Source organism: Dromiciops gliroides, chromosome 4, assembly GCF_019393635.1.
Source record: "Dromiciops gliroides isolate mDroGli1 chromosome 4, mDroGli1.pri, whole genome shotgun sequence".
Taxonomy (NCBI): domain Eukaryota; kingdom Metazoa; phylum Chordata; class Mammalia; order Microbiotheria; family Microbiotheriidae; genus Dromiciops; species Dromiciops gliroides.
Window position 1 is genome coordinate 364,457,903 of NC_057864.1, and position 26,255 is coordinate 364,484,157.

Here is a 26,255-nt window from a genome sequence, read left to right on the forward strand (position 1 = left end):
GTTTCTAAACAGCTACATAAAATATGACAAGACTTAGAATCTGTGCTTCCAATCCATCTTATTATTATTATTATGTGGCCTTTATTGTTGTTAAGTTGTTTTTTAGTTGTGTCTGACTCTTTGTGACCCCATTTGAGGTTTTCTTGGCAAATATACTGAAAGGGTTTTCCATTTACTTCTCGAGCTCATTTTACAGATGAAGAAACTGAGGCAAACAGTTTTAAGTGACTTACCCAGGGTAACACAGCTAGTAAGTGTTTGAGGACAGACTTGAACTCAGAAAGATGAGTCTTCCTGACTTGAGACCCAGCATTCTGTCCATTGTGCCACCTAGCTGCCTCACAAAAACCTAGGTCCTTTATTTCTTGGAGTTTGCCTTCTGATTGTATATTTATTTTTTATACTTGTTGTTGTGTCTTACTCTTTGTGACCCCATCTGGGGTTTTCTTATCAAAGATACTGGAGCAGTTTTTCATTTCCTTCTCCAGCTCATTTTATGGATGAGGCAACTGAGGAAAATAGGGTTAAGTGACTTGCCTGTGGTCACATAGCTAGTAAGTGTCTGAGCCTATATTTGACCTCAAGAAGAAGAGTTTTCCTGATTCCAAATACAGTGCTCTATCCACTTCACTACTTATCTACACATTGTTATGTATGTAGGTATAAATAATTAAAACCTCATCACCATCAATACCTTTAACTCCATGTTTCCATAGTGTTTTAAAGTATACATGGTACTTTATATATAGGCTTTCATTTGAGACTTATAGCAGCTCTGAGCTTAGGTACTACAGATGATACTCTGCATTTAAAGATAAGGAAATGTAAAGATTGGAATAACGCCACCTGCTGGATACTTACTGTAGAAGAGTTCTGCCCATGAAGCGAAGGTCTTTGAGGGCAAGACCAGGAGTCTTTTCTTTGGCATCAGGAAGTGACGCGGACTAGTGGGAGGAGGAAGGAAGAGACTGGCGCTCGGTCTCGGACTCTTTCCTTTGGACTCTGGTGGAGAGCGGAGCTAGAAATGCGCTCTCCCTTTAATAGATAGGAATCTAGGCCTTTCTCTCTCTTTACCAAATTCTTATTCTCCTTAATAAATGCTTCAAAGTCTAACTCTTGCTAAAGCTTATAATTTATTGGCGACCACTCATTAGATATTTTAGACAGACTAGCTAGAATTTTAGCCCTTAACAGAAACTAAGGCTCAGAAAGATTGTATCTCTGATCACCCAAATAGGAAGGATCACAGGTGAATTTTGAACCTGTGTCACAGAACTAAACCTTTCAGCGTTAGAATGATTCTTCAAAGTTTCCTAGTCCAACACATTCATTTTTTACAGGTGAAGAAATTGAACCTGATAGAACTTACAGTGACTAGCCCATGGTCATATAGGTTGTAAGGGACAGAATTTGAACCCAGCTTTGCTGACTCTAAATCCACTATACTATACTGCCTCTCACATCATCCTAACTCCTTGCCCAGCACTTTGTTCACAATAACATATATATGCAGATCTAAAAATCAATAGGCCTTCTTATGCCAGTGAGTATATAGGTTCATAGTACTCTTCTGTCAGAGCATTGAACGTTAAAATATTTTTTCCCTTTTAAAAATGTCTTAATTCAATTGAACACAAAGGCCTTGCTCCTTAGTATTCCATGTTTTTTGGTGGCTTATAAATAGCCTTGAGACATTGGGCTATGTCTGGATTAGTGTGACTAATAAATCCAGGGGATGTGTTCACATATATTTGAAGTTAAAATTCTGTAAAATGTGGTCATTTAAAAACATTTACACAATTTTAAATATAAAATTTTAAAATAAATAATTTACTATAAAATAAAATTTTGGCATAAAATTTGCATATAAAATATGTTTTAAAAAGATACACTCCATGAGGTTTCAACATAATGGAAATATGCCGTGCAAATTCAAATAATGTGACTAATTATTTTAACAAGGTATCATTCCTTTTCTTTGAAATGAAATGATCAGATCTCATCTTCAGATAAACCTTTTTTTATAACTCATTTACTTCATTACTTTGATGATCTGTGATTTTGTCAGTGTGGATATCCTCTCCACTGAAGCAGAATGTAACCCTTCTGTTGATGTAGTAGATGGTCAGTCACTGAGTTTTCATGGCTTAGAATATTCATCACCTTGTGGCTCGCCTTCTGGTGATGAGCTGCCTCAAACTTAGCTAGGCCAATCCTTTTCTGGATGACAGATATTCAGAAGTCCATCATCTGGTCTCTCCTTGAAGCCTTTCCAGGTTGGCAAGATCTGACAGAATTTGTACTCAGCTGGCATAGAATTTGAGAACCCCTGCCATAACGAGACAGATTTAAGTAGGACTTTTATTGAAACTGGTATTATCATAGTAAAAATTATACCTATATACATGGTGGAAAATCCACATAATAGCAATATCCTCATTTTATTTTTAGTATGATCTAGTGGAATGGAAATTCCTCTAACCATTGGAAGTCTTGGAAATAAGTTCCTTATGTTGCATTGATGTGCTCCATGATAGTGAGACTTAATTGCTCCTACTTATCAATCTCCCATTGATTTTGTAAGAGGAAAAATGGCATAAAAATATTCCAAAGGACCACAGAGGCAGTATGTTTCAATAGGTAGAGAGTGGGCCTAGGCTCAAATTCTGAATCAGATGTACTGTCTAAATGATGTTGGGTAAGTCACTTGACTTTTCAGTGCCTGGGGTAACTCTAAAATTACAAATTGGAAAATAGATGGATGTCCTCTGCATTGATTAAAGGAGTCCATTACTGGAAGGCCCATTTACAGATAAAATTATAGTTCTGGAAAAAAAAGCAAAACTTAGGGAATCAGCAGTAGGTGTAGGGTTCATTGGTTCTTCAGAGAAAATAACAGAGAATAGATCTAAAAGAACCTCTTTTGACCTCGGCATTTTCTATATGAATATAGTGACAATATGGCTAAAACCAGAGAAAATTTGGAATTCCAGCATATCTTATATATTTCTGTGTAAATGTGAGTATAGGTGTGTATATGCATGTATCTATATGTGTATGTAAAATATATATCAATCAAATGTTTCACAAATATAATGAAACAATGTAAGAACACTCGTATTTAAAAGAAGGGTGAGAGAGAGTAATTCTGATCAGAAAGTCATTCATATGCTTTCATGGAAATCCATGAACCTTAGTGGAAAAATGGTTGAGAAGTTTTTAATAAGGATCAATGGAGAGAAACATAAAAAAGTAACACTGCTTGGATCTAGTGAAAATAACATTGCCTAGATCAATTGAAGTTGGTTTAGGCTTGGCTGGTAGGAGTGGGGCACTTAGCCAATAAATGATGTTCATTGTGATTCAGAAATTTTACTGATGCATGAGAGGCTGGGTTTCAGGTATGGTGGTGAGTAGTAATTGGAATCATAGGTTGGTGCTTGGTCAGGTCCAAGTTGGAGGGCTCTGCACTAGGAAAAGGAAGAATGTCATGGTCTGGAGGACAAATAGTCTTTTAATTAGTCCCTCTGCTTCCAGACTCGCCCCTCTTCAAATCATCCCATTCACACCTTTCAACAATGCATGGGCAGGTCTAACAATATTATTCTCCTCCAGAAAAGTTCTCTGATTTCATCTTTCCAAAAGGATACAATAGAAACTCTTAGGCTGTCATTCAATGACTGGCTTGAAGATCTAGCTTGACCAGGTTACATTTTACTCAAACTTATTACTCAGAAGCATCCTATTTTCCCTTTCTTTCCTGCATTCACATAGGATAACCTTTTGGACTGGAAGAGACTCCTCCCACATGTCTGACCATTAACATTCTTTTATACTCTCAAGACAAGGCTCAGGTACCCTCTCCTCTATGAGACTTCCTAATCCTATAAAATAAAAGTGATTATTCCCTTCTCAGATTTTTAATAGCACATTTCCTGGACTTTTCCTTTGTACTTTTTTTTTTTCTGAACCTATATTGTGCCAATGACAGAAATGCCAGAGGAACCCAAATAAAGTTGAAATAAGTTTGGGGTATTGTAGAAAAGTCTTCATGATAGATATAGGACTATAGTGTGAACTTCTGTGTGTGTGTGTGTGTGTGTGTGTGTGTGTGTGTGTGTGTGTTTGTAGATAACTGCCTAAAATTGCAACTAGAGTGATTTAGACTAGGTACCAAGTATTGTTCTTAAGATTTATATGTCAAACATTAGAATACATGACCAATGGAGACTGTGATGTTTCTTCAATACTCTCTAAAACAAACAAAAAAACTGAAAATCTAGCTTAGTTTAAGTGTTTAGGAGCATTGATAGAAAGAGGAAAAACACTTAACCCCTCCCCTTTCCTGTCCCAGATGGCTTCCACAGGACCAATAAATATATCATGTTTCTCTTGTGGCTCTATCATTCTAAATGTGTCACATTTAAAAAAAATTATTAACAAGGGGGCAGCTAGGTGGCCCAGTGGATGGAGCATTGGCCCTGGAGTCAGAAGGACCTGCGTTCAAATCCAGTCTTAGGCGCTTGACATTTACTAGCTGTGTGACCCTGAAAAAGTCACTTAACTCCAATTGCCTCACAAAAAATAAAATAATAATAATAACAAGGTGAGTAATTGATGGGAATTATATTTAAACATATTATACATTGCTACCTCGTGCTTTGACTTTGTAAGCCAAATGAGCTTAAAAGGATTTTCTTACTAAAGAAATGAAAATTTTCATATTATAAAACATTATTACTAATGCTACTTAAGTCAGTTTTTTTTTGTTTGTTTTTTGCTTTTAGTTAGTGTTGAATTGGACTGATCAATTCTCACACATTCTCAGGCAGCCTTTTTTTTTTTTTTTTAAAGGATCAGCATTATATTTACCACCTTCCCTTCAGGAGCCTGTGATTTGTCTAACAAATTCTTGCTCTTTACTCCTCAGTATTTTCATATCTTTCATGGAGTATAGTGATGAAAATGATATCTGCTTCCAGCAAAAGCTTCACTAATGTTTCAGAGAACTTACATGTGATACAGTTATACCTCTTTAACTTACGGTGTAGACTTCACCACTGGTTTCATGTTGGTTTATGATCTATCTCTTCACACATTATCTGCTGTCATACCACTTCTCAGATTAAAAAATATATATATTTTGTTCGTTCAAGGACCTACATCTTAGGACTCTACTTTGTGTTTTGGTCTTTCAGAATTCAATCCCATCTATATGATTTCTATAGAGAAAAATTTGCCCCAATTCTCTTTGTGAAAATACCAAGTTTCCTAAATGATTTTTACACTTTCCCACATTATATATATATATATATATATATATATATACACACACACACACACACACACACACACACACACACATATACATCCTCTAGGATTTAGTTCATATATATATATATATATATATATCCCCTAGTATTTAGTTCAAGATAGACTGTCACAATGCTTTTAGTTTGATGGTCTTTCACTGAGAAATATTTTGAGTGTTTTCTTTATTGGCTTAATGTTGTGTATCCATTTTCCCCCCTCTAGTTTTCACTGAGTATGCCAGGTGGGAGCTAAAATAAGAGCTTCCAATTTCTACTATTTTTACTGATCTCCAAAAATCAGTTAGCATATTAAAGATGATTAAACCCTCTCATTGAATCTAGATTATTCTTTTTTTAAACATTTATTTTATTTTTTCCAGTTACATGTAAGGGTAGTTTGTAACATTCATTCTCATAATATTTAGAGTTCCAAATTTTTCTCACTCACTCCCTTTTCTCCCCCCTCCACAAGATATCAATCAGGTTATATATGTATAATCCACAAGTGCTCTTTTTATCAGTTCTTTCTATGGGGGTAGATAGTATGCTTCCTCATTAATCCCTTGGGATTGTCTTGGGTTATTGTATTGCTGAGAGTAGTTGTCATTCACAATTGCTCATCTAACAATACCGCTGTTACTATGCACAATGTCTTTCCAGTTCTGCTCACTTCACTATACATCAGTTCATATGAGTCTTTCCAGGTTTTTCTGGTATCATCCTGTTTGTCATTTCCTATAGCACAATACCATTCCACTACAATCATATAACAGTTTCTTCAGTAATTCCTCAACTGGTAGACATTCCCTTGATACCCAATTCTTATCTACCACAAAGAGTTGCTATAAATATTTTTGTACAATTTTCCCCCTTTTCTCTTTTTCATGATTACTATTGTTAGCTGTTTCCCTCCATCATATTCTCTTCCCCATGAGATTTACTCTATTATCTATCTTCTTTCACCTTATCCCTCTTCAAAAGGGATTTGCTTCTGTCTGCCCCCTCCCCCAATCTTCTTTTTCCCCTCTCTCTTTATCCCCTTCCCCTCCTATTTTCCATTGCTCCACCCAATTGAGTGTGTAAGTTATTCCCTCCTTGAGCCAATTCTGATAAGTTTTAGGCTCATTTGTTGCCCAGATTAAATAGATTTCTCTACCCAACTGGGTGTGAGTGTTAATCCCTCATTGAGGCAGCTATGATGAGATTAAGGTCTTTGAACCTATTCTGTTGAGTATAAAATTAATTTACTTCCCTGTTCCTACCCCATCTCTTCCCCCACTCCATAATCCCTTTTCTTTCCTGTTTCTTTCATGTGAGATTTCACCCCATGCTACCTCTGCCCTTCTGCCTCCCCCAGTGCATTCCCCTCACCCCTCAATTTTACCCTAAAGATGTCAGCATGGGGCAGGTAGATGACACAGTGGACAAAATATCCACCCTAAACCCAGGGGGATCCCAGCCAAAACCCGGCCTCAGTCACAAGACAGTCACCCACTGCATGACCCCAGGTATGTCCCCCAACTCCAATTTTTTATGGTTCTCTAGGGTCTTATATTTGAAAGTCAAATTTGTCATTCAGCTCAGGTCTTTTCATCTCTTTTTCATTGAAGTCCCATTTTTTCCTCGGAAAGATTATGCTTAGTTCTGCTGGGTAGGTGATTCTTGATTGTAATCCCAATTCCTTTTCCCTCTGGAATATCATATTCCATGCCCTCCAGTCCTTTAATGTAGAAGCTGCTAGATCTTGTGCTGTCCTTACTGGGGCTCCACAGTACTTGAATTCTTTCTTTTTGGCAGCTTGCAATATTTTCTCCTTGACCTGAGAACTCTGGAATTTGGCTCTAATATTCCTAGAAGTTTTCCTTTTGGGATCTCTTTCAGGAGGTGATCAGTGGATTCTTTCAATTTCTATTTTACCTTCTGCTTCTAGAATATCAGGGCAATTTTCCCTGACAATTTCTTGAAAGATGATGTCTAAGCTCTTTCCTTGATTATGGTTTTCAAGTAGACCAATAATTTTCAAATTATCTCTCCTAGACCTATTTTCCAGGTCAGCAGTTTTTCCAAGAAGACAATTCACATTGACCTCTATTTTTTATTCATTTGGATTTGCTTTTTGTGTCTTGGTTTCTCATAAAGTCACTGGCTTCCATTTGTTCAACCCGAATTCTTAGGCAGTTATTTTCATCAGAGAGCTTTCCCATTTGGATTTTCAAGCTGCTGACTTTTTTCTCATGTCTTTCCTGCATTATCCTCATTTCTCTTTCCATTTTTTCCTCTACCTCTCTAACTTTATCTTCAAAGTCTTTTTTGAGAGCCTCTATGGCCTGAGACCAATTCATATTTTTCTTGGAAGCTTTGATATAGGGACCTTGACATTGGCATATTCCTCTGAGGGTGCTCCTTGATCTTACTTGTCACTAAAGAAACTTTCTATGGTCCTTCCCTTTTTCTGTCTGCTCATCTTGCCTTTCTTTTACTTGACTTTTAGTTCCTTAAAGTGGGGCACTGTTTCCAGACCGCACTAACCCAAGCTTCAGAAAGTCCCAGGTGTTATGATTTAAGGAGGAGTAGGTTCTTTACTTGCCTACCCTGTTCCCTTCTCCATAGATGACCCCAGACCACCTTGCTAATCAAGCAACTTTATGTGTTGTGGTTGTCAGCTTTGACAAGCCTGTGCGCCTCCCCCACTTGGGCCACTGCTACTCAAGCCTACCTCCTGGTTCCCATCAGGGGTGAAAAACCCAAGTTCTGCCTCTGCACCAGCACAGACCCCTATAATATCCCCTCTGCCAAGGGTTCAGCCCTCTCACCAGACTGTGAGCTTAGTTCCAGACAACACTATCATTGTAGCTGATTCAGAGGCTCTGGGGGGGAGGGGGGGTCTCTTTCTCTGTCGAGGCCTTCCTGGGACTGGATCTGTGTCAGGGTGAATCTTGGGTTGGGCTCCACTCCTGTCTCAGCATAGCAGCTCCCTCCTTCTGACCTTCCAAGCTGTCCTTGATGGGAAGATGTCTTCAGCACATGCTTCTGTGGGTTTTGCTGCTCCAGGAATTGTCCTATGGCATTATTTGGATGTTTTTTGGAGCAATCATGTCATGAGTTTGAGTGCTCACTGACTTCCTTTGCCATCTTGGCCATTCTAGGCTATTCTTATAGCTGCAATTCCTTAATGGTATATGTAGCATCATCATTCCTCTAAATATAGACATTAGATCTGATATTCAGAATTTAGTCAAGTAGGCTACTGTATTTCTGAATTTTCATTTATCCTTGCAATATGAGTAGGAAAATAAACTTTTATTCTCTCTATGGCACAAAGTATAAGCTAAAGGCAGGGCAGTATGTCAACCCAACATATAGAGGGCTGGGCTTAGAGTCAGGAAGACCTTAGTTCAAATTTGATCTCAGAAACTTATTAGTTATGTGACCTTGGGCAAGTCATTTAATGTTGTGTACCTAAGTTTTCTCATCTGTAAAATAAGCTGGAGAAGGAAATGTCAAACAATTATAATATCTTTGCCAAAAAAAACCCCAAACGCCAAAAAGAACAATAATCACCAAATGGGGTCAGGAATTGTTGGAAATAAATGAAATGACTGAACAGAACCACCACCAATTCATCAATCAGTAAACATTTAATAAGCAGTTAAGTTTTCCAGGCACTGTGGCAGGTACCAGGGATATGAATACTATCAATAAAACAATCCATGATCTCAAGGAGTTTATACTTTAATGAGAATGACATTTAGTACATAAATAAGTAAATGCAGAATAATTATAAGGAATAAATTCTGGGTATTTAGGGATGGAAGCCACTAGCAACTGCTAACTCCAATTGGAGGAGGGAGGAAACGCTTCCTGGGGAAGATAATTGTTGAGATGCATTTTGAAGGAAGGAGAAGGATTCTGTGAGGTTAGAAGGAGAAGGGGATGGATTCTAGTCATGTAAATGGTTAATATCAAGGCATAGAGAAGGGATATGGAATGTCATGTGAGAGGCATAGAGGGAAAGTCAGTCTGGCTTGATTGTTGAATGCAAGAGGAGTAATGTACAATGAGAAAAGAAAGATAGTTTGCCATCAGGTTGTGATGGTCTTTAAACACTAAACAGATAGGATTATATTTTATCTTAGAAACAACAGGGAGCTACTAGAGTTTATTAAGCTGGGGAGTGACATTTTAGAGCTATGCTTAAGGAAAATTTTTTGGCAACTCTGTGGAGGGTGGATTGGAGTAGAAATAAACTGGAGGCAGAGAGATTAATTAGGAGGCCATTGCAATAATCAAAGTGAGATGTAATAAGGCCAAGATGTAATAAGGCCCTGTACTAAGGTTCTGGTTATAGGAGTAGAGCGTCATTCCCCAATTGATAAATGGTCAAAGGATGTGAACAAGCAGTTTTACAATGAAGAAATCCAAACAATTTATAGTCACATGAATAAATACTCTAAATCATTATTGATAAGATAAATGCAAATTAAAACAACCTTGAAAAATATGAGTAGAAAAAGACATATCATGGATGTTGTGGAAGTAGAAACAATGATTTGGCAATTGATTATGAAATGTAGAATAACAAATCAAGGATATTGCTGAGAATATCAGATAATAGTGTGTTAAATAGATAATACCTCCAAAGGATGCACCATTTAGACCATGTGGAATAGGAGTACTGTCATTGGCCCTTCTTCTCCTCTCTTCTTAGATAACAGAACTCTCTCCCAAATGATCTCTTCCACTCTTGTTATTTCAGCTTTCTGGAGTTAATGCCTAAACTATAAGCCCAGTCCTTCTTTCTACAGTGCCAGTCAAACCATTCCAAACTGCCTGATGAATATTGCTACCCAGAGTTCCAGCCAGCTTCCAAAACTGAACTCATCTCTTCATTGAACACCACACTTGCTCATTTCTCTTTTGCTTAATATTACTATAATTCTTCCAAAGATACAAAATGATAGAGTTATCTGTGACTTCTCCCTTCCCATATTCTATAGGTTGCCAGGTTATACAGGTTCTTATACCTGTCCTAAATCTGTTCCTTACTTTCAATTTTGATTTTTGTTTGAAGGATCCTTGGAAGCAGGCTGGTCCAAACCTTCATTTTTGATATGAGCACCCTGAGGTTAAATGACTTGCCTTGGTCACAGAGGAAGAAAGTGACAAAGCTAGGGCTCTGTCATTATTTCCACTGTATCATTCTGATTCTGGCTGGTCTCTTATTTCTTTCATTGATCCCACATACCTATCTTAAAATGATGCTTTTATTCTATTAACCCATTCAGCTGAAAATTATTTTTGGGGGGAGGAGGCAGGGCAATGGGGGTTAAGTGACTTGCCCAGGGTCACACAGCTAGCAAGTGTCAAGTGTCTCAGATCGTATTTGAACTCAGGTCCTCCTGAATCCAAGGTCAGTGCTTTATCCACTGTGCCACCTAGCTGACCCCACAGCGGCAAATTCTTAATAGTGCCTTATTGTCTGTCGTGGAAAAAACCCCACTATATTCTGGCATTTAAAGATCTTTGTAGTGTCAAGGCTAGCTATCTAGCTAAAGCCAGCTAGGTGGCACAGTGGGTAAAGTGCTGAATCTGAAGTCAGAAAGACTAGAGTTCAAATCCAGTCTCAGAAATTTAACTTTCTGTGAGACCTTGGGGAAATCTTGCTTCAGTTTCCTCAACTGTAAAATGGGAATAATAATAGTACCTACCTCTGAGAATCAAATGAGAAAATATTTGGAACGTGCTAAGCACAGTACCTGGCACATAATAGTGACTTAATAAATGTTTTCCCCCCTTCCTTCTGTTCATTCCAGTTTGTGCTTTGGTCAAATTAGTCTATTCACTGTTCTCTTAACATAACTTTCCATTCTCTCTGTTTATAATGTTCTCTACCCCAAATTCAACCTATCAAAATCCTATCCAGGTGGTGCAGTGGAAGCACCTGCCCCTGAATTCAGAAGGACCTGGGTTCAAATGTGGCCTCAGGCACTTGAAACTTACTAGACTTGTGACCTTGGGCAAGGCACTTAACCCTCTTTGGCTCCGCCCAAATCCTATCTGGGTTATAGAACCCAGCTCAAAAGCCACCTTGTTCTTTAATCTTTCTCTTATCGCCCAGCTGGAAGCTATATTTCTGTCCTGAAATTTTTAATTACTTACTATATTCTAGCATATATTATTATTTTTATTTATTATTATGCTTTCTTATAGTATCATAGACTTAGAACTGAAATAAGCCTTAGAGGTCATTGAATTTAACTCTTTTACTTTTCAGATGAGGAAATTGGGGCACACCGGAAGTAATTGTCAGATTTGACCCAGGTCATCCAACTCTTCATCCAGTGTTATTACCACTAGCCCTAAGAGAGGCTAAGGACAGAAACATTCGTTTAGTCATATCTGACTTTTCATGATCTCATGAACCATAGTATACCAGGCCCTTCTGTCCTCTACTATTTCTTGAAGTCTAAGTTCATCATATTTGACCTTATATCTTAGTTACTTGCAGGCATACCTAATATATATTTTTTTTTTTTAGTGAGGCAATTGGGGTTAAGTGACTTGCCCAGGGTCACACAGCTAGTAAGTGTTAAGTGTCTGCAACCGGATTTGAACTCAGGTACTCCTGACTCCAGGGCCAGTGCTCTATCCACTGCGCCACCTAGCTGCCCCACATGCATACCTAATTAGATTAAAACTTACTTTAAGAAGGGGATCTGTATCAATTCATCTTTGTATCTGCAATAACTATGATTTTTTTTTGCATCATATATAACCTAGGTGGCTCAGTGAATAGAGTGCCAGGCCTGGCGTCTAGAAGATCTGAGTTCAAATATGACCTCAGACACATAACTAGCTGTGTGACCCTGGGCAAGTTAGTTAACCTATATTTGTTGAATTATAATTATGATTATATTTTAATAATAATAACAATAATAATTCAAATCTGGCTTCAAACACTAGCTGTTTGTGATTGTGGGCAAATCAACAATGTTTATCTGAGTTTCCTCATCTATAAAATGAGATGGAGAAAAAAAATAGTCAAACTGCTCCAGTATCTTTTGTCAAGAAAACCCCAAATGGAGTCATGAAGAGTTGGACATGACTGAAATGACTGGAAATTAACAATAATAATAACTAGAATTTACATATAGCTTTAAGATTTGCAATATATTTTACAAATATATCAATTTATCCTCACAAATATCCTGGAAAGTAGGTGCTATGATTATCCCCATTTTACAGATGAAGAAAGTAAGATATACAGAGCTTAACTGCCTTGCTCAAGGTCACATCAATTAAATGTCTAAGGCCAGATTTGAAGTCTGCTATTCCTAACTTCAGGTCTAGCACTCTATACAATCTTTTTGTTTTGTTTTGTTTGTTTTTGTTTTTTGTTTTTTTTTTTTTTGTGGGGCAACAGGGGTTAAGTGACTTGCCCAGAGTCACACACGTAGTGTCAAGTGTTTGAGCCCTGATTTGAACTCAGGTCTTCCTGAATCCAGGGCCAGTGCTTTATCCACTGTGCTACATAGCTGCCCCCTCTATACAATCTTTTAAAAAGATTTGCAAATTATTTTCTTCCTAACAACATTGTGTGGTAGATAATGACTGTGTTTATTGTTTCCATTTTACAATTGAGGGAACTGAAGTGTTCAATAAAGTGGCTTGCCTGAGGTCATGCAACCAATAACTCCCTGGGGCAGGATTAGAACCCAGTATCCTGACTCCAGGTCCAACATTCTCTGAACAAAAACATGCCTATGACAATCACATTCTACCTTGTATTTTACCTATTACCTTTACTACTCAACTGTCAGCTCCTTAAGGCTAGCGACCACATTTTATGCATCTTTATATTCTCTGCAGTACCTTACACATAGCAGGAACACAAATGTTTGTGAGATTTAAATGACATGTTGATGACAATGCTCATTTAGTAACTAATTTTAGTCCTTGTCAAAATAGAAAAATAAGAAATGTCTGAATTATTTCAGATTCAATAAAATGGCTGTTGAAATAAATACTGTGCCCAGGAAATCCAGTTGCTGTTTACAGCTGAACCTTGCTCATTTGAATATCTAAGGAAGATATTCATCATAAGAAGGAAGTATGCTGTTTTCAACACATGCACATATGAACAACACAGATGTCAGAGTAATAAAAGAACACTGTTAATTCTTCACTAAAAATGTTATTTTTATGTGTCTGCAGACTGTCAGTGATATTTACTAACACATTTGTCTCTTTTGCAGCATGCAATTGTCACGGGAAGGCTGAAGAATGCTATTATGATGAAAATGTTGCCAGCAGAAACCTGAGCTTGAATATCCATGGAAAATACATTGGAGGTGGCGTATGCATTAACTGTACTCAGAACACCACAGGCATCAACTGTGAGACTTGTATTGATGGCTTCTTCAGACCCAAAGGGGTAATGTATGACTTACTCTCCCTTTTGTGACCTACACACCTACCTTTTGCTTGGACAAAGATCCATTAAATAGAAAAGAATGATTTCTGGATAGCTTCTTCTAGAAAGTTTAGCTTCGCTTCCTGATGACAGACTAGGCAAATTTCACAGTAGGAAATGTTAGCAAATAGATGTTTGGGCAGTATGAAAACAAAATAGCTTTGATAAGAAAATGCAGTCAAGGTCAAGGCCTCTAGTTGCATCTCAGTTTGAATGAGAAGAGAATGGAGTCTTATGAACAGAGCATTCATATCAGCATGAGTTTTGACATGGAAAGCAAGAAGGCTTTTTTGTTTTTGTTTCTGGTTAGAATCAATGAAGGGGAAAATGTAACTTTGAAGAACTTTTTTTTTCTTTTTGGATTAATAGTATTTACAGCTAGTTACCAACTTACATGTAGACTTTCATAGATATTGTGAATTTGTAAGAAATTTTTTGTTTTTGTTTTTGTTTTGTTTTTGTGGGGCAATGAGGATTAAGTGACTTGCGCAGGGTCACACAGATAGTAAGTGTCAATTGTCTGAGATCGGATTTGAACTCAGGTCCTCCTGAATCCAGGGCTGGTACTTTATCCACTGCATCACCTAGCTGCTCCCTGTAAGAAATTTTTAAAAGAAATTAGCAGTATATAGAATCTTCTAAGTACAAATCAACATTTCAAGATCTTTTGTTGGGGAATTTCACAGGAAATAAGGATTTGGAAACCATTCAAGAGACTTGAGTTACAGAAATCTTTCAGAAAAAAATTCAAATAAACATTAAGATGCATATATTCCAGTTCTATGAGGGGATTCATATTTCATACAGGTGTTGGTTTAGATGAGCTCTAGTGTCTCTTTCAACTCTGAAAATCTATAACACACTTATGGCTATAATAAAATTTTCTGACCATACGATTGTCAATCAAGTTTGAACTTGGAGTCAGGAGGACCTGAGCTCAAATCCTTTCCCTGACACTAAATAACTTTGTGACCCTAGGAAGTTACATATCTTCTATCAACCTCAGTTTTCTCATCTATAAAATGGGTATTAATAATAGCACCTATATGACAAGGATGTTGCAAGGATCAAATGATTTTATATATATATATATATATATATATAATGCTTTGAAAACTTTAAGGTGCCATATAAATATTAGCTATCATCATCATCATTAAACATGTGTATTAAAAATAAGATCTCTTGGGGAAGCTAGATGGAGCAGTGGATAAAACACCAGCCCTGGATTTAGGAGGACCTGAGTTCAATTGTGACCTAAGACATCTGACACTTACTAGATGTATGACGTTGGGGAAGTCACTTAACCCCACTCCACACACCCAAAAAAAAGATCTCTTGTAATTGGTATTTTGGAATGTGTTTGAATATGATAGAACTTTATACTATACCCATTCCTGAATTGATCATTTTATTTGAAATTGTTTCCTTAAGTTATTTTCTTAATCTGTTTAACTCAGTTATTATATAGCTTGTAATATCTTACATTTATATGGTACTTCATAGTTTTCAAAGCTATTCTACATAGGTTATCTCTGTTGATCCCCATAAACCCTCTGTGAAATATACAGAACAGATATTATTATTATTATCATTCATATTTTAGAGATGAGGAAGCTGAGTTTCAGGAGTAAAGTAACTTGGAAAATTAGCAAAGCCAGTAAAAGACCAAACTGTACTAGAACTTCTCTCACCTAATCCATTGCTCTTTGTTGTGACCTATAAAGTACAAAAAAGTAAACCAATATCTTTGCTCATCCTTCTTCCATGAATCACACCATCAAATACTTGGAAACTCTCGTATTTCCTTTAAGTCTTCTCTTCTCCAGTTCTCTAAACCAACCCTCTTATGGCATAATTTCAAGGCCTTTCACCATCTTAATGGTTCTCCTCTGGACTCTCTTCTGCTTCCTAAATGTTCTTCCTAAAATATGGTACACACCACTGAACAAGCTACCCAAGGTCAGCAGTCTCCCCAGTCCTAGACATGGTGCCTCCCTTAGTTTTGTTGATTTTTTTCTTTCAACTTGAAATGTTAAAAATACCATTTTTAAAGTTTGAAAGGGAAATGTTGAAGCATCCCAGATATTCTCCAGTATAACTTTGAAAATGTTTTTTTCTCATTTCCTTTTGTTTTTGAAAGTATTATGTACTCTCAATCAACAATATTTTATATATTTAATCTACAAATATATAGTGTCTATTTATACAAGCAAAAGTGGTTTCATTTGCAAAAACAGGCAAAGTAATCAGAGAAATGGTAGATAGAACCTACCCAAGTTAAATTCAAGTCTGATTTTGCACTATAAAGTTATGGTATTAATTTAATCACATCTACCCTCAAACACATTTCATTAAATTAAAAAATAGCAACTTTTAAAATAACCAATTTTAAATCATCTGGCTATTTTATTCATTCTTGCATGAAGAATTTATAATTTCCTAGCTCAAGACAGTTTTGACTAATTAATGAGTTGTCCTTCAGAAGTACTCAAATAATTTTGTTATATTTTAAATCATAAACCAAGGCTTTTTGAAATGCACTTGGGCACTAATTTGTTTAATAATGGCCTGTTTTTTTTAATCTGTCTCCCCTATCCCCACCATTAACACAGTATATTGTTGAATGTGACATGTTGCAGTGAATAACCTTCAATGATGATAAAATTATTAGAATGTTCCTGTAGTGGCATTCTGTTCTTGTTATAAATGTTGATCTATACCAATTAGAAATTTTAGTACCGCCAAAATATTTTAACCATAATTAGACATGGCAACAAAAAGTACACACACACACACAATCACCTTACCTAGTTTAACAAACATTATCTGGGTATGCCGTTTATGCCTATTAATATATACTTTAGATACGAGTTAAACAAATAAATAATGATATTAAAAAAATAACACAATTTGCCATTATCACATAACCACAATATTGTTAAAACTGTGACACAGAGAAGCCAAAACTTAGAGATGGCTTAACATAACTTGTTATCCACTGCAAGAGTCCATTTTTGTTTATCCCTTCCAGAAGGTCTTTGAGCATATAGGCGAGGTAAGCTATTGGTTGAAATACCTTCACAGTATGATTTAGTTCATAAACAACTGATTATATGAGGACCTGAGGGACAATAAAAAGGGGTGCAAAGGGGGTGAAAAAAAGGTTCACACTTCAAAGGTTATTCTGAGACTAGGTCTATGTGTATTTGTTCACTAACAAATAGCTGCCATATCCAAAATTATTTTTGTCATGTAGTGAGTGAGCTTAATGAGAACTTAGGTATCTTAAAATTTATGAGGTACTCAGTGAATATTGGCTGGTTTTCACAGGAAGGATAACACCCAAAGAAGCAGAGCCAATAAAACAATATACATAATTATTAGAATAGTGCAAATGGAAAGAATAACCACAATGAAAGAATTGAAAATGAATGTTACAAAATTAAAATAAACTTGTCCCCTAAAGAAAATATATGAGAAGATACCTCTGCCACTCCTTTGCAGAGGTGGGAAAACCATGAGTAAAGAACACTGTACATATTTTCAATTTTTTTCTATCTATTGATTGGTATTATTCATAGTTGTTTTTCTCCTCTTTTTCCTCTCTTTTAATAATCTTTATTAGATGTATCATCTCTCTAGGAGGGGAAAGAGGGAGAGATACAGGAGGAAATTTATGTGATATAAAAACAAAAGTTATCAATAATTTTTTTTTAAAACCAGTGAAATGTCTGATAATATATAGATAAATGGGGGTAAAGGCTAGAATTAAGTAGAAGGACAACCAAAACCTTGAGAGGGACAGACATGAATTTATTTGGATTAAAAATAGGGATGTGGCATGAAAGAGGAAGAAATGCATGTGAAAAAAAAAACATTGCACAGTAAAAAGTAACAATATACATTAAAAAAATAAAAATAAAAATAAAAAGTAACAATAAGTATTAGTGAACTGTGTGGGGTCCAGAGGAAGAGTTGTATTAATAAAAACAAAAGTGGCAATAATAACAATAATAGTAAAGTTTATTTGTGGAAATAGAGGAGGTTTATGGCAATTCATTGCCACTAGAATGTATAAAAGGAACCTAACAGAGCCCAGACTTTGTGATTAATTTGGATTATGCAAAGAAATGATAGAAATGCTGCAACATCACAACAGGCTATACATAAATACCTCTCTAATACTGAGACAGCTGCAGACCTGATGGGTTAGATTATATATCAGCAACTCTATATATTGTTTGCATGACTAATACAAAGTTCCTAGAGCACTCAACCAGAAAACTTTACTGGAATTGTAACATTCTCACAGACTGGAATGTTGCCCACAGTCACCCAGACATTGATGCAGAAAATTTTTAAAAATGTATGTGCCCACATAAAATACAATCTCCAAAATACATGGAAAGAAAAGCTTTGGAATATAGAGATCTAGCAAAGGAAATAAAAATGAAGGAGGAACAGAAAGAAACAGACTATCTTTCTCATTCTTTCTGTTATAGGAGTTTTATGGAAGATGGACTGATGATAACTAACTTAACTACAAAAGGCAAACATTTTATCCAACTAGGCAAAATTCCCTTGAATTTTAACTATAAAAATAATAGAAAGATAGTGACATGTGCCAGGATTATTTCTAGCTAATGTCTTCCAGAAAATGTTAAAAAGGATGAAAAAATGCTGGATGATTATAAAAATGGCTAACATTATATAATGCCTTAAGGTTTTCAAAACATGTAATGTATGTTATTATAATCTTGTGAGGGTAGGTGCTATTATTGTCTTTATTTTATGAAGAGAAAACCTCACTTACCCAATGTCATGCCAGCAGTAAGTAGTTCATGTAGGATTCAAACTAAGTTCTCCATGACTCTAATTTCTGTTCTCTGTCCATTCTGAAGTTATGAGATGCAGGACAGGCAAGCTAATGGTACTGCCAGTGATTATGAAGAAGTGGTTGGTAGATAATAGTGAATGAGAAAATATAAAGATGTACATAGCATTATATTTTTGTGGTATCACATGCTAAAATTCATGTATTAAATATCTCCTTGTTCATTTGTTAAAATTTAAAACTAAAGATAATGATAATTTATCTACATGAACCATCACATCAAAAATCTTAGCAATTTATAGAATCATGGACCTGAAAATAACCTGAGAGATCATCTTCCATAACCATTCTCCTTATTTAATAACCAGACATGATTTTCTAAGTATCAGTTTCCTTTCTGATTAGGAACTGTGTCTATTCATTCCAAGTTCAGCAGAGTGTCTGCCATATTGTGGGAACTATCCAAAATATTTAGGAGATTACAATGGATCAGTTGTTGCCATATCTAGTGGATTTTACATATTTAATGTGCCACAATACTGCAGTGAACACTCATGCTTCTGTTTAGGAAATGATCATCTATACTCAATGACTTGTCATGAAGGCCAAAAATTCCAATCCAGTAAAGACATTTATTTAACTGGGAATCAGAAGTCAAAAAGGAACAGCCCAGGAAAACAAGGATTGTCATTAAAATCAGTGATGTAGCCTAGTGAATAAATGATGTGTCAAGTGCTATCTTTTACAATGCTAAACAGTTAAAAAAAAAAAAGTAACTCTGGGTATGCACTGACTTATGCTTGCTGGCATTTTTTTTCCTTTTGTGCAGTCCCAGCCATTGGGTAACCTTAGGCATGCCATTCAATTTCTCTGTGTCTATGTTATTCCATCTGGAAAATATACTTAGAAACAATAATATATAATGCAACCATGCAAATGAATATGGGCCCAGACACTGGTTTAGGTCTAAAAGTAAATTACCTGTTAGAAAAGCAGAACATTTCTGAGGAATTGAAATAAGGACTCATGCATTTAATGCATTTAGAACTATTCTTTGTCATCACTGTGACACTGATATATTTGATAACAAGTAGAGAAAATGTTCAGTTTAGTAAAAAACTTTGTGGGTTCCCACTGTTGGTCTGACTTCTCTCCAAGTATGTATTGTACCATGGGTAAAATAAGTATCGGTGAGCAATCTTTTTTTTTTTTAGGAATCCTTAGATTTTTTTAAAAGTAGAATTGTTTTTTTAAATGTTTTTAATGAAATTCTTGCCATGTTTATTGTGTTATATTATAATATCTTACCTAAAATGCATTGCTTAAGTATTAGGGAAAAATTGTTGTGCTTCTCGAGTTATGAATTGTTGAATGTTATTATCTGACATTATGAAATGTATTTAATAACATTTCCTTGTTTTTTTTATTTGCTGTTTTTAGGTATCACCAGATTATTCAAGGCCATGTCAACCATGCTACTGTGATCCAATTGGATCCTTAAATGAAATTTGTGTTAAGGATGAAAATCATGCCAGAAGAGGTAAGAAAGGAAGTACAATAATGATTTAAAATGAAAACAAAATGTTATTTAGGGGAGCAAAATCTGGAAAAAAAATCTGTTGGTTCTACCAATTCATTCCCAAGCCCATGTAAATTAACATTAAGAAATAATAGTTCATGAATATCACAAGTGGCAGTGTATCATAGGGGATAGAACTGGCTATATGACCTAGGGAAACTCACTTGATCTTTCACTGTTGTAAGCCAGTGGTGTCAAGCTCAAATAGAAATGTCGGCCATTTGCTCTGATTCTTCTCTTATAACATGACTAATTCAGAAATATGTTTAAAGTTATTATGTGCATATATACACATATATATGTGTGTATATATATATACATATATGTGTGTGTGTATATATATATATATATAAAACCTATATCAGATTACCTGCTGTGTAGGGTAGGGGGGAGGGAGGGGAGGGAGAAAAATCTGAAATTGGAAAGCTTGTATGAACAAATGTTGAGAACTATTTTTACATGTAACTAGAAAAAATAAAATACTTTTATCAGAAAAAAACCAATTAATGTTAATAAGCCCAATAAACTGTTAAAATAATAATAATAATAATCATGATAAAGAAATGCCAGCCACTAAACCACATATGTTTCTCTGTATGCATATTGACTTAGAAAGCTATACATTAACATTATCTATATTGTATTATATTTTAATTGTTTTATCAAGTATTTCCCAATTACATTTTAATTTGGTTCAAATTGCACTTGGGAATGTTATGGGCCACATGTAAGCTGCCAGAATGTTTGCAATCTCTGCCCTATGCAACTTTCTCAGACTCTAAGTTCCAGAAAAGATTTTGGCTTCATTAGTAGAAGAAATTTCTTCATCTAAGAATTCATTATGTCAATGTGATTATTGGTCTAAACCCTATCCTCTCTTCCACATTGGACTTAGGTGGCTGTATGATTGAAGAAATTCTAAATATAAATAAGAGAAGTTCATGACCAAACAAGAGATAGAGAGGATCATGGGAAGCATAATGGATAGATAATCTTCATTGCATGAAATTATAAAGCTTTTTGCACAAACAAAACTAATACAGCCAAAATTATAAGGAAACAAAAAAATTGGGGGGAAAATTTTACGGATAAAGGTCTCATTTCTCACATAGAGAACTGAATCAAATTTATAAGAATATGAGCCATAATGTGGAAATATATTTAACATGATTGTACATGTTTAACTTATATTAAATTGCCTGCTGTTTTAGGAAGGGAGGAGGGAAGAGAGGGAGGGAGATTAATTTGGAACTCAAAATCTTACAAATATGAATGTTGAAAATTATCTTCACATGTAATTGGGGAAAAGTAAAATACTATTAAGTGGGGGAAAATAATACTAGTTTTTCCCCGATTGATAGATGGTCAAAAGTGATGATATGAAAAAACAGTTCTCAGAAGACAAAATCAAAGCTATAGTCACATTAAACAATCAATAAATCATTACTAATTAGAGAAATTGATAGAAGAAACAACACTGAAATACTACCATATGTCTATCAGATTGACTAATATGACAGAAATGGAAAATGACAAAAAGCTGGAGGGGATGTGGGAAAACCATACTAATACACTATTGGTAGAGTTGTAAACTGATTCAACCATTCTGGAGAACAATTTCGAACTCTGCCCAAAGGGCTGTCAAATTTTGCATTACCCTTTGACCCAGAAGTACCACTACTAGGTCTGTGTCGCCAGGAGATCAAAGAAAAAAGGCCCTATGTGTACAAAAATATTTATAGCAGCTCTGTTTGTGGTAGCAAAGAATTGGACATTGAGAGGATGCTCATCAATTGGAAAATAGCTGAACAAGTTGTATTATGTGATTATCATGGAATACTGTTGTTACAAGAAATGGTGAGCAGAATGATTTCAGAAAAATCTGAATAATCTTAAATGAATTCATACAAAATGAGATGAACAGAACTAGGAGAACATTTTTCCAGTTACAGCAATATCTAATGGTCAACTGAGAAAGACTTAGCTAATTATAGACATTTTTTTTCACTTTATTTTTCTTGGTTTTGTGTGTTTTTTCTTTTGCAATATGGGAAACCTGGAAATATATTTTGCTTGACTTCATGTGTTTGATCCATATTGCCTTGCCTTCTTTAGGAGTGAGATAGGAGCCAGAGGGAGGGATAGAATTTGTTACGCAACTGTAAAAAATGTAATTTGAAAATATTTGATGAAATAAATAAAAATATATTTTAAAATTTATATAGCAGTTTTGAAGTTCAAAACATTCTTTTGGAAGAATGGTAAATAGTAGTTAAAGTAGACTAATTCTACTTTCTTCAGTCAAGCCAAGGAAATCTGATTCTTCTTTAACGTGACAGTATGGAGATAACTGGGTGGTACAGTGAGGTTGGAATCCAAAAGACCTGAGTTCTAATCTTGCCAGAGATACTTACTGATCACCCTGGACAAGTCACTTTACCTCTTTCAACCTCAGATTCCTCATCGCTAAAATAAAAGGGATGGATTTTATAGCCTCTAAGTCCTTCCAGATGTAAATCTATGATTCTGTGATACTTAATATTTTGAAAAAATATATTATTTTATGCATGTTATATTTCATATATGAGTTTTATATAACATAAACATGTTTCTATGTGTATAGATATAATATACTTACAAATGCACATATATGTATGTGCATACATATTTATATATAAAAGAATAATTATATAAGATAAATATAAAAGGAAAGTCACAGAAATATGGTAATAATGTTAAGGTAAAGAAACATTTTGTCAGTCAACAAGCATTTATGGTGTGATTACTATGTACCAGGATGGTGCTAAGTACTGGACACATAAAATAATGAAGGAATTATCTAAATAAACTTTGCTTTTCCTTTTCAGTGATTAGCAGTCAAAGATCAGAAATAGACATATGATCATGGTATTCTAGAGGTGGGATCATCCAGTCCTAGTCTCTCAAGTCTGTATTCTGATACTGTATGAACTTGGGAGTTAATTAACCTATCTGAATCTAATATCTCCAGCATCTTTTCTATCTGTAAATCTATGATGTTATGACTATAGATTACACATGACAAATCTGAGGCCCAGAGAGATTAAGTGATTGTTGCCAAAGTGTCTTATACCATACTTGTAGGACAGATGAAGAGCTAGGAACTAGGTAAGAGTACAGTTACCTGGTATAGTTATGTTTTTTTGTTTTTTGTTTTTTGTTTGTTTCTTTTAGTGAGGCAATTGGGGTTTAAGTGACTTGCCCAGGGTCACACAGTTAGTAAGTGTTAAGTGTCTGAGGCCAGATTTGAATTCAGGTACTCCTGACTCCAGGGCCAGTGCTCTATCCACTGCACCACCTAGCTGCCCCTGGTATAGTCATGTTGATTCAGAACTTACTGAATGACTAGATTCCAAAAGAAGTCATTAATGGGTAAATATCATCTTGGGGGGAAAGTATCTTTTGGAATTTTCTAGGACCTTTCCTTGGTCTTATTCTGTTTGACATTTGAATCAATGATTTGGTTAAAGGAATAGACAGCATTTATATCATATTTGCAGATGACATAAAACTGAAAGAAGCCCTGCCCCCCAAATTATATTGACAGTCTAGAAAAATGAGTGAAATCTAATCTGATGAATTTTAATGGATATAATTAAAATAGGTTTTAAAAATAAATTGCACAAGTACAATAGGGGGAGGTATAACTAAATGACAGATAATGATAAAAGATCTGAGAATTTTAGTGAACTATAACCTTAATATACATAAATATTAATATTAGTGTGAAGTGACAGACAAAAAGCTAAAATTAATTCTTTAATAAAATATTAAGAATAAAATCTTTAAAGGGGATATGATAACTGTCTTCAAATATTTAATGGGGTATTCCTTACTGGAGGGATTACATTTTTTCTTCTTGACCTCAAAAGATAGAAATAGTAACAATAGAAGTTGTAGAGAAGTAATTTTCAGGTCAATGTAAGGAAATTCTTCTAGACAAATAAGTAAAGCTATCCAAAAGATCAACGGGCTGCCAGGGTGTTAGTAAATTCTCATTTACAATAGATCTTCAGGTGAGGGCTACTGGTTGGGAATATTTCAGGTGATATTCTTGTATGGCTATGAGTTTAACTGGATGGCTTTTACAGGATTTTCCAACTCTGTTATTTGGGGACTTAGTCATATTCATACAGACAGTAAGAAATAGATGAGAGGTTCACACCTCAGACCCTTTGAACCCAAGTTTTATTTTTCTTTCCATACCGTAATATGATGCTTACATGCTGTTTTCCAAATCTATAGGATTATATATTTCTATCTTTAAGGTCCTCGTGACCATCTATCTGGAGAAATTCAAGGTTTTCTTTACTGTGGAAATGATGACAGTATGTGACCATGGTCTCTTTTATTGCTTCAGGTATCCTTTTGCCCTCTTTCATTTTATAGAAAAAAAAATTACACTGCACGATAAATTCTAAGTGATGCTACTTAGTTAGGCAAATTGTATATTATTGATGAAGTAGCCTGTGAGAGACATTTGTGTAATTTTTTTAGATTTGGGGAAATAAGGTATACAGCAGATCTGTAGAGCAGAGTGCCAAAGAGGGTAATTGCCCAGGTGATTACTTCAGTTCAAGAGGGTGATTACAGTGCAAATACAGTGATAATCTTTAGTTATACAGCAGGGATGGAAGCATCGTGCCATAAATATAGACTACTATGTCACGTTGAATAAAGAGAAATGAAAATGTTTTATGATTCTATTATTTGGAGTGTAAGCACATGCCAGTATGTTGTTGCACTAAAGCCTCAAAATTATTTTATGAGTGAGGTAGGCAAAATCTTCCAGAAGCCATGACATAAATTTGTCTCTAATCATGAATCAAAAATGGGATTATTTTTCCCCTGTTGCAGAAGTCTCGGTGAAAGAGGTATTTTCCCTTAAACTAAGAAAAGAAGGAAATTTTAGTACCAAGGGCTTTTAATGGAGGACAGCCTTCCCTTCATTCCTCCCTGTTCCAAGCAAAATGGTATGAACAGGAGGCATGTTATCAAAGGCTCAAAGAAGTGTAGTGAATGAAATCCTCAACTTGGAATCAGGAGATTTGAGTTTAAATTCTGCACTAGACGTTTTACTAGAGGAATAACCCTGGACAAGTCATGAAGTATCTCTAAGCCTGTTTGTTGTTGTTATTGTTGTTTCTGTTTTTCAGTTGTGTCTGACTCTTTATGATCCCATTTGAAGTTTTCTTGGTAAAAATACTTTAGTGGTTTGCCATTTCCTTCTTCACCTCATTTTACAAATGAGAAACTGAGGCAAACAGGGTTAAATGACTTGCTCAGTGTCACACAACTAGTAAGTGTCTGATGCTGAATTTTTTTTAAGTGAGGCAATTGGGGTTAAGTGACTTGCCTAGGGTCACGCAGCTAGTAAGTGTTAAGTGTCTGAGGTCGGATTTGAACTTAGGTACTCCTGACTCCAGGGCCGGTGCTCTATCCACTGCACCACCTAGCTGCCCCCCGATGCTGAATTTGAACTCAAGTCTTCCTGACTGCAGGACTGGCACTCTATCCACTGCCATCTAGCTGCCCTGGGAAAGAATTATAGTACCTACATAACAAAGTTGTGTATAAAAATTATTATTATTAGCTAACATAAGGAAAGCTAAATAGTACTATATGAAATAAACAAATTTCCCAATATATGAATGAGCCAAATTTGTGAATCAGGAAAAAAATTACTATAGACTTCAAAACCCCCTTGTTCAGTCTCCCTCCCCCACTTTATTTTATTTACCAAAATGGATCTTGAACTAATTAGTGTCAGACTTCCATCATGGCAAATATAAAATGTAATCAGTCCATGATTTCTTATCTTATACTCGTTGTATACATGTTTGTTTGGTTTTTTCCCTGTGACTCTTTTATCTACCTATGTAGATAAAAGGCAGGAAACCTTTATCTAGTATAACATTTTCCAATACATTTAGCACTGGAGAAGTGAAGTGACTTGTCCAGGGTAGCTCAGTTAATGGCAGAACTGGGATTCTGAATCCCAGGTCTTCCAACTTT

At 35.4% G+C, this 26,255-nt stretch overlaps 1 protein-coding gene across 1 annotated transcript in view; it reads left to right on the forward strand.

The window, feature by feature from the left end:
• Positions 1-26,255, forward strand: part of LAMA2 (laminin subunit alpha 2) — an 804,877-nt gene that overhangs the window by 333,684 nt on the left and 444,938 nt on the right. The window contains 2 exon segments of the mRNA XM_044002871.1: positions 13,568-13,746; positions 20,063-20,162. Of these exon segments, the coding sequence (XP_043858806.1) occupies positions 13,568-13,746; positions 20,063-20,162 (279 nt within the window).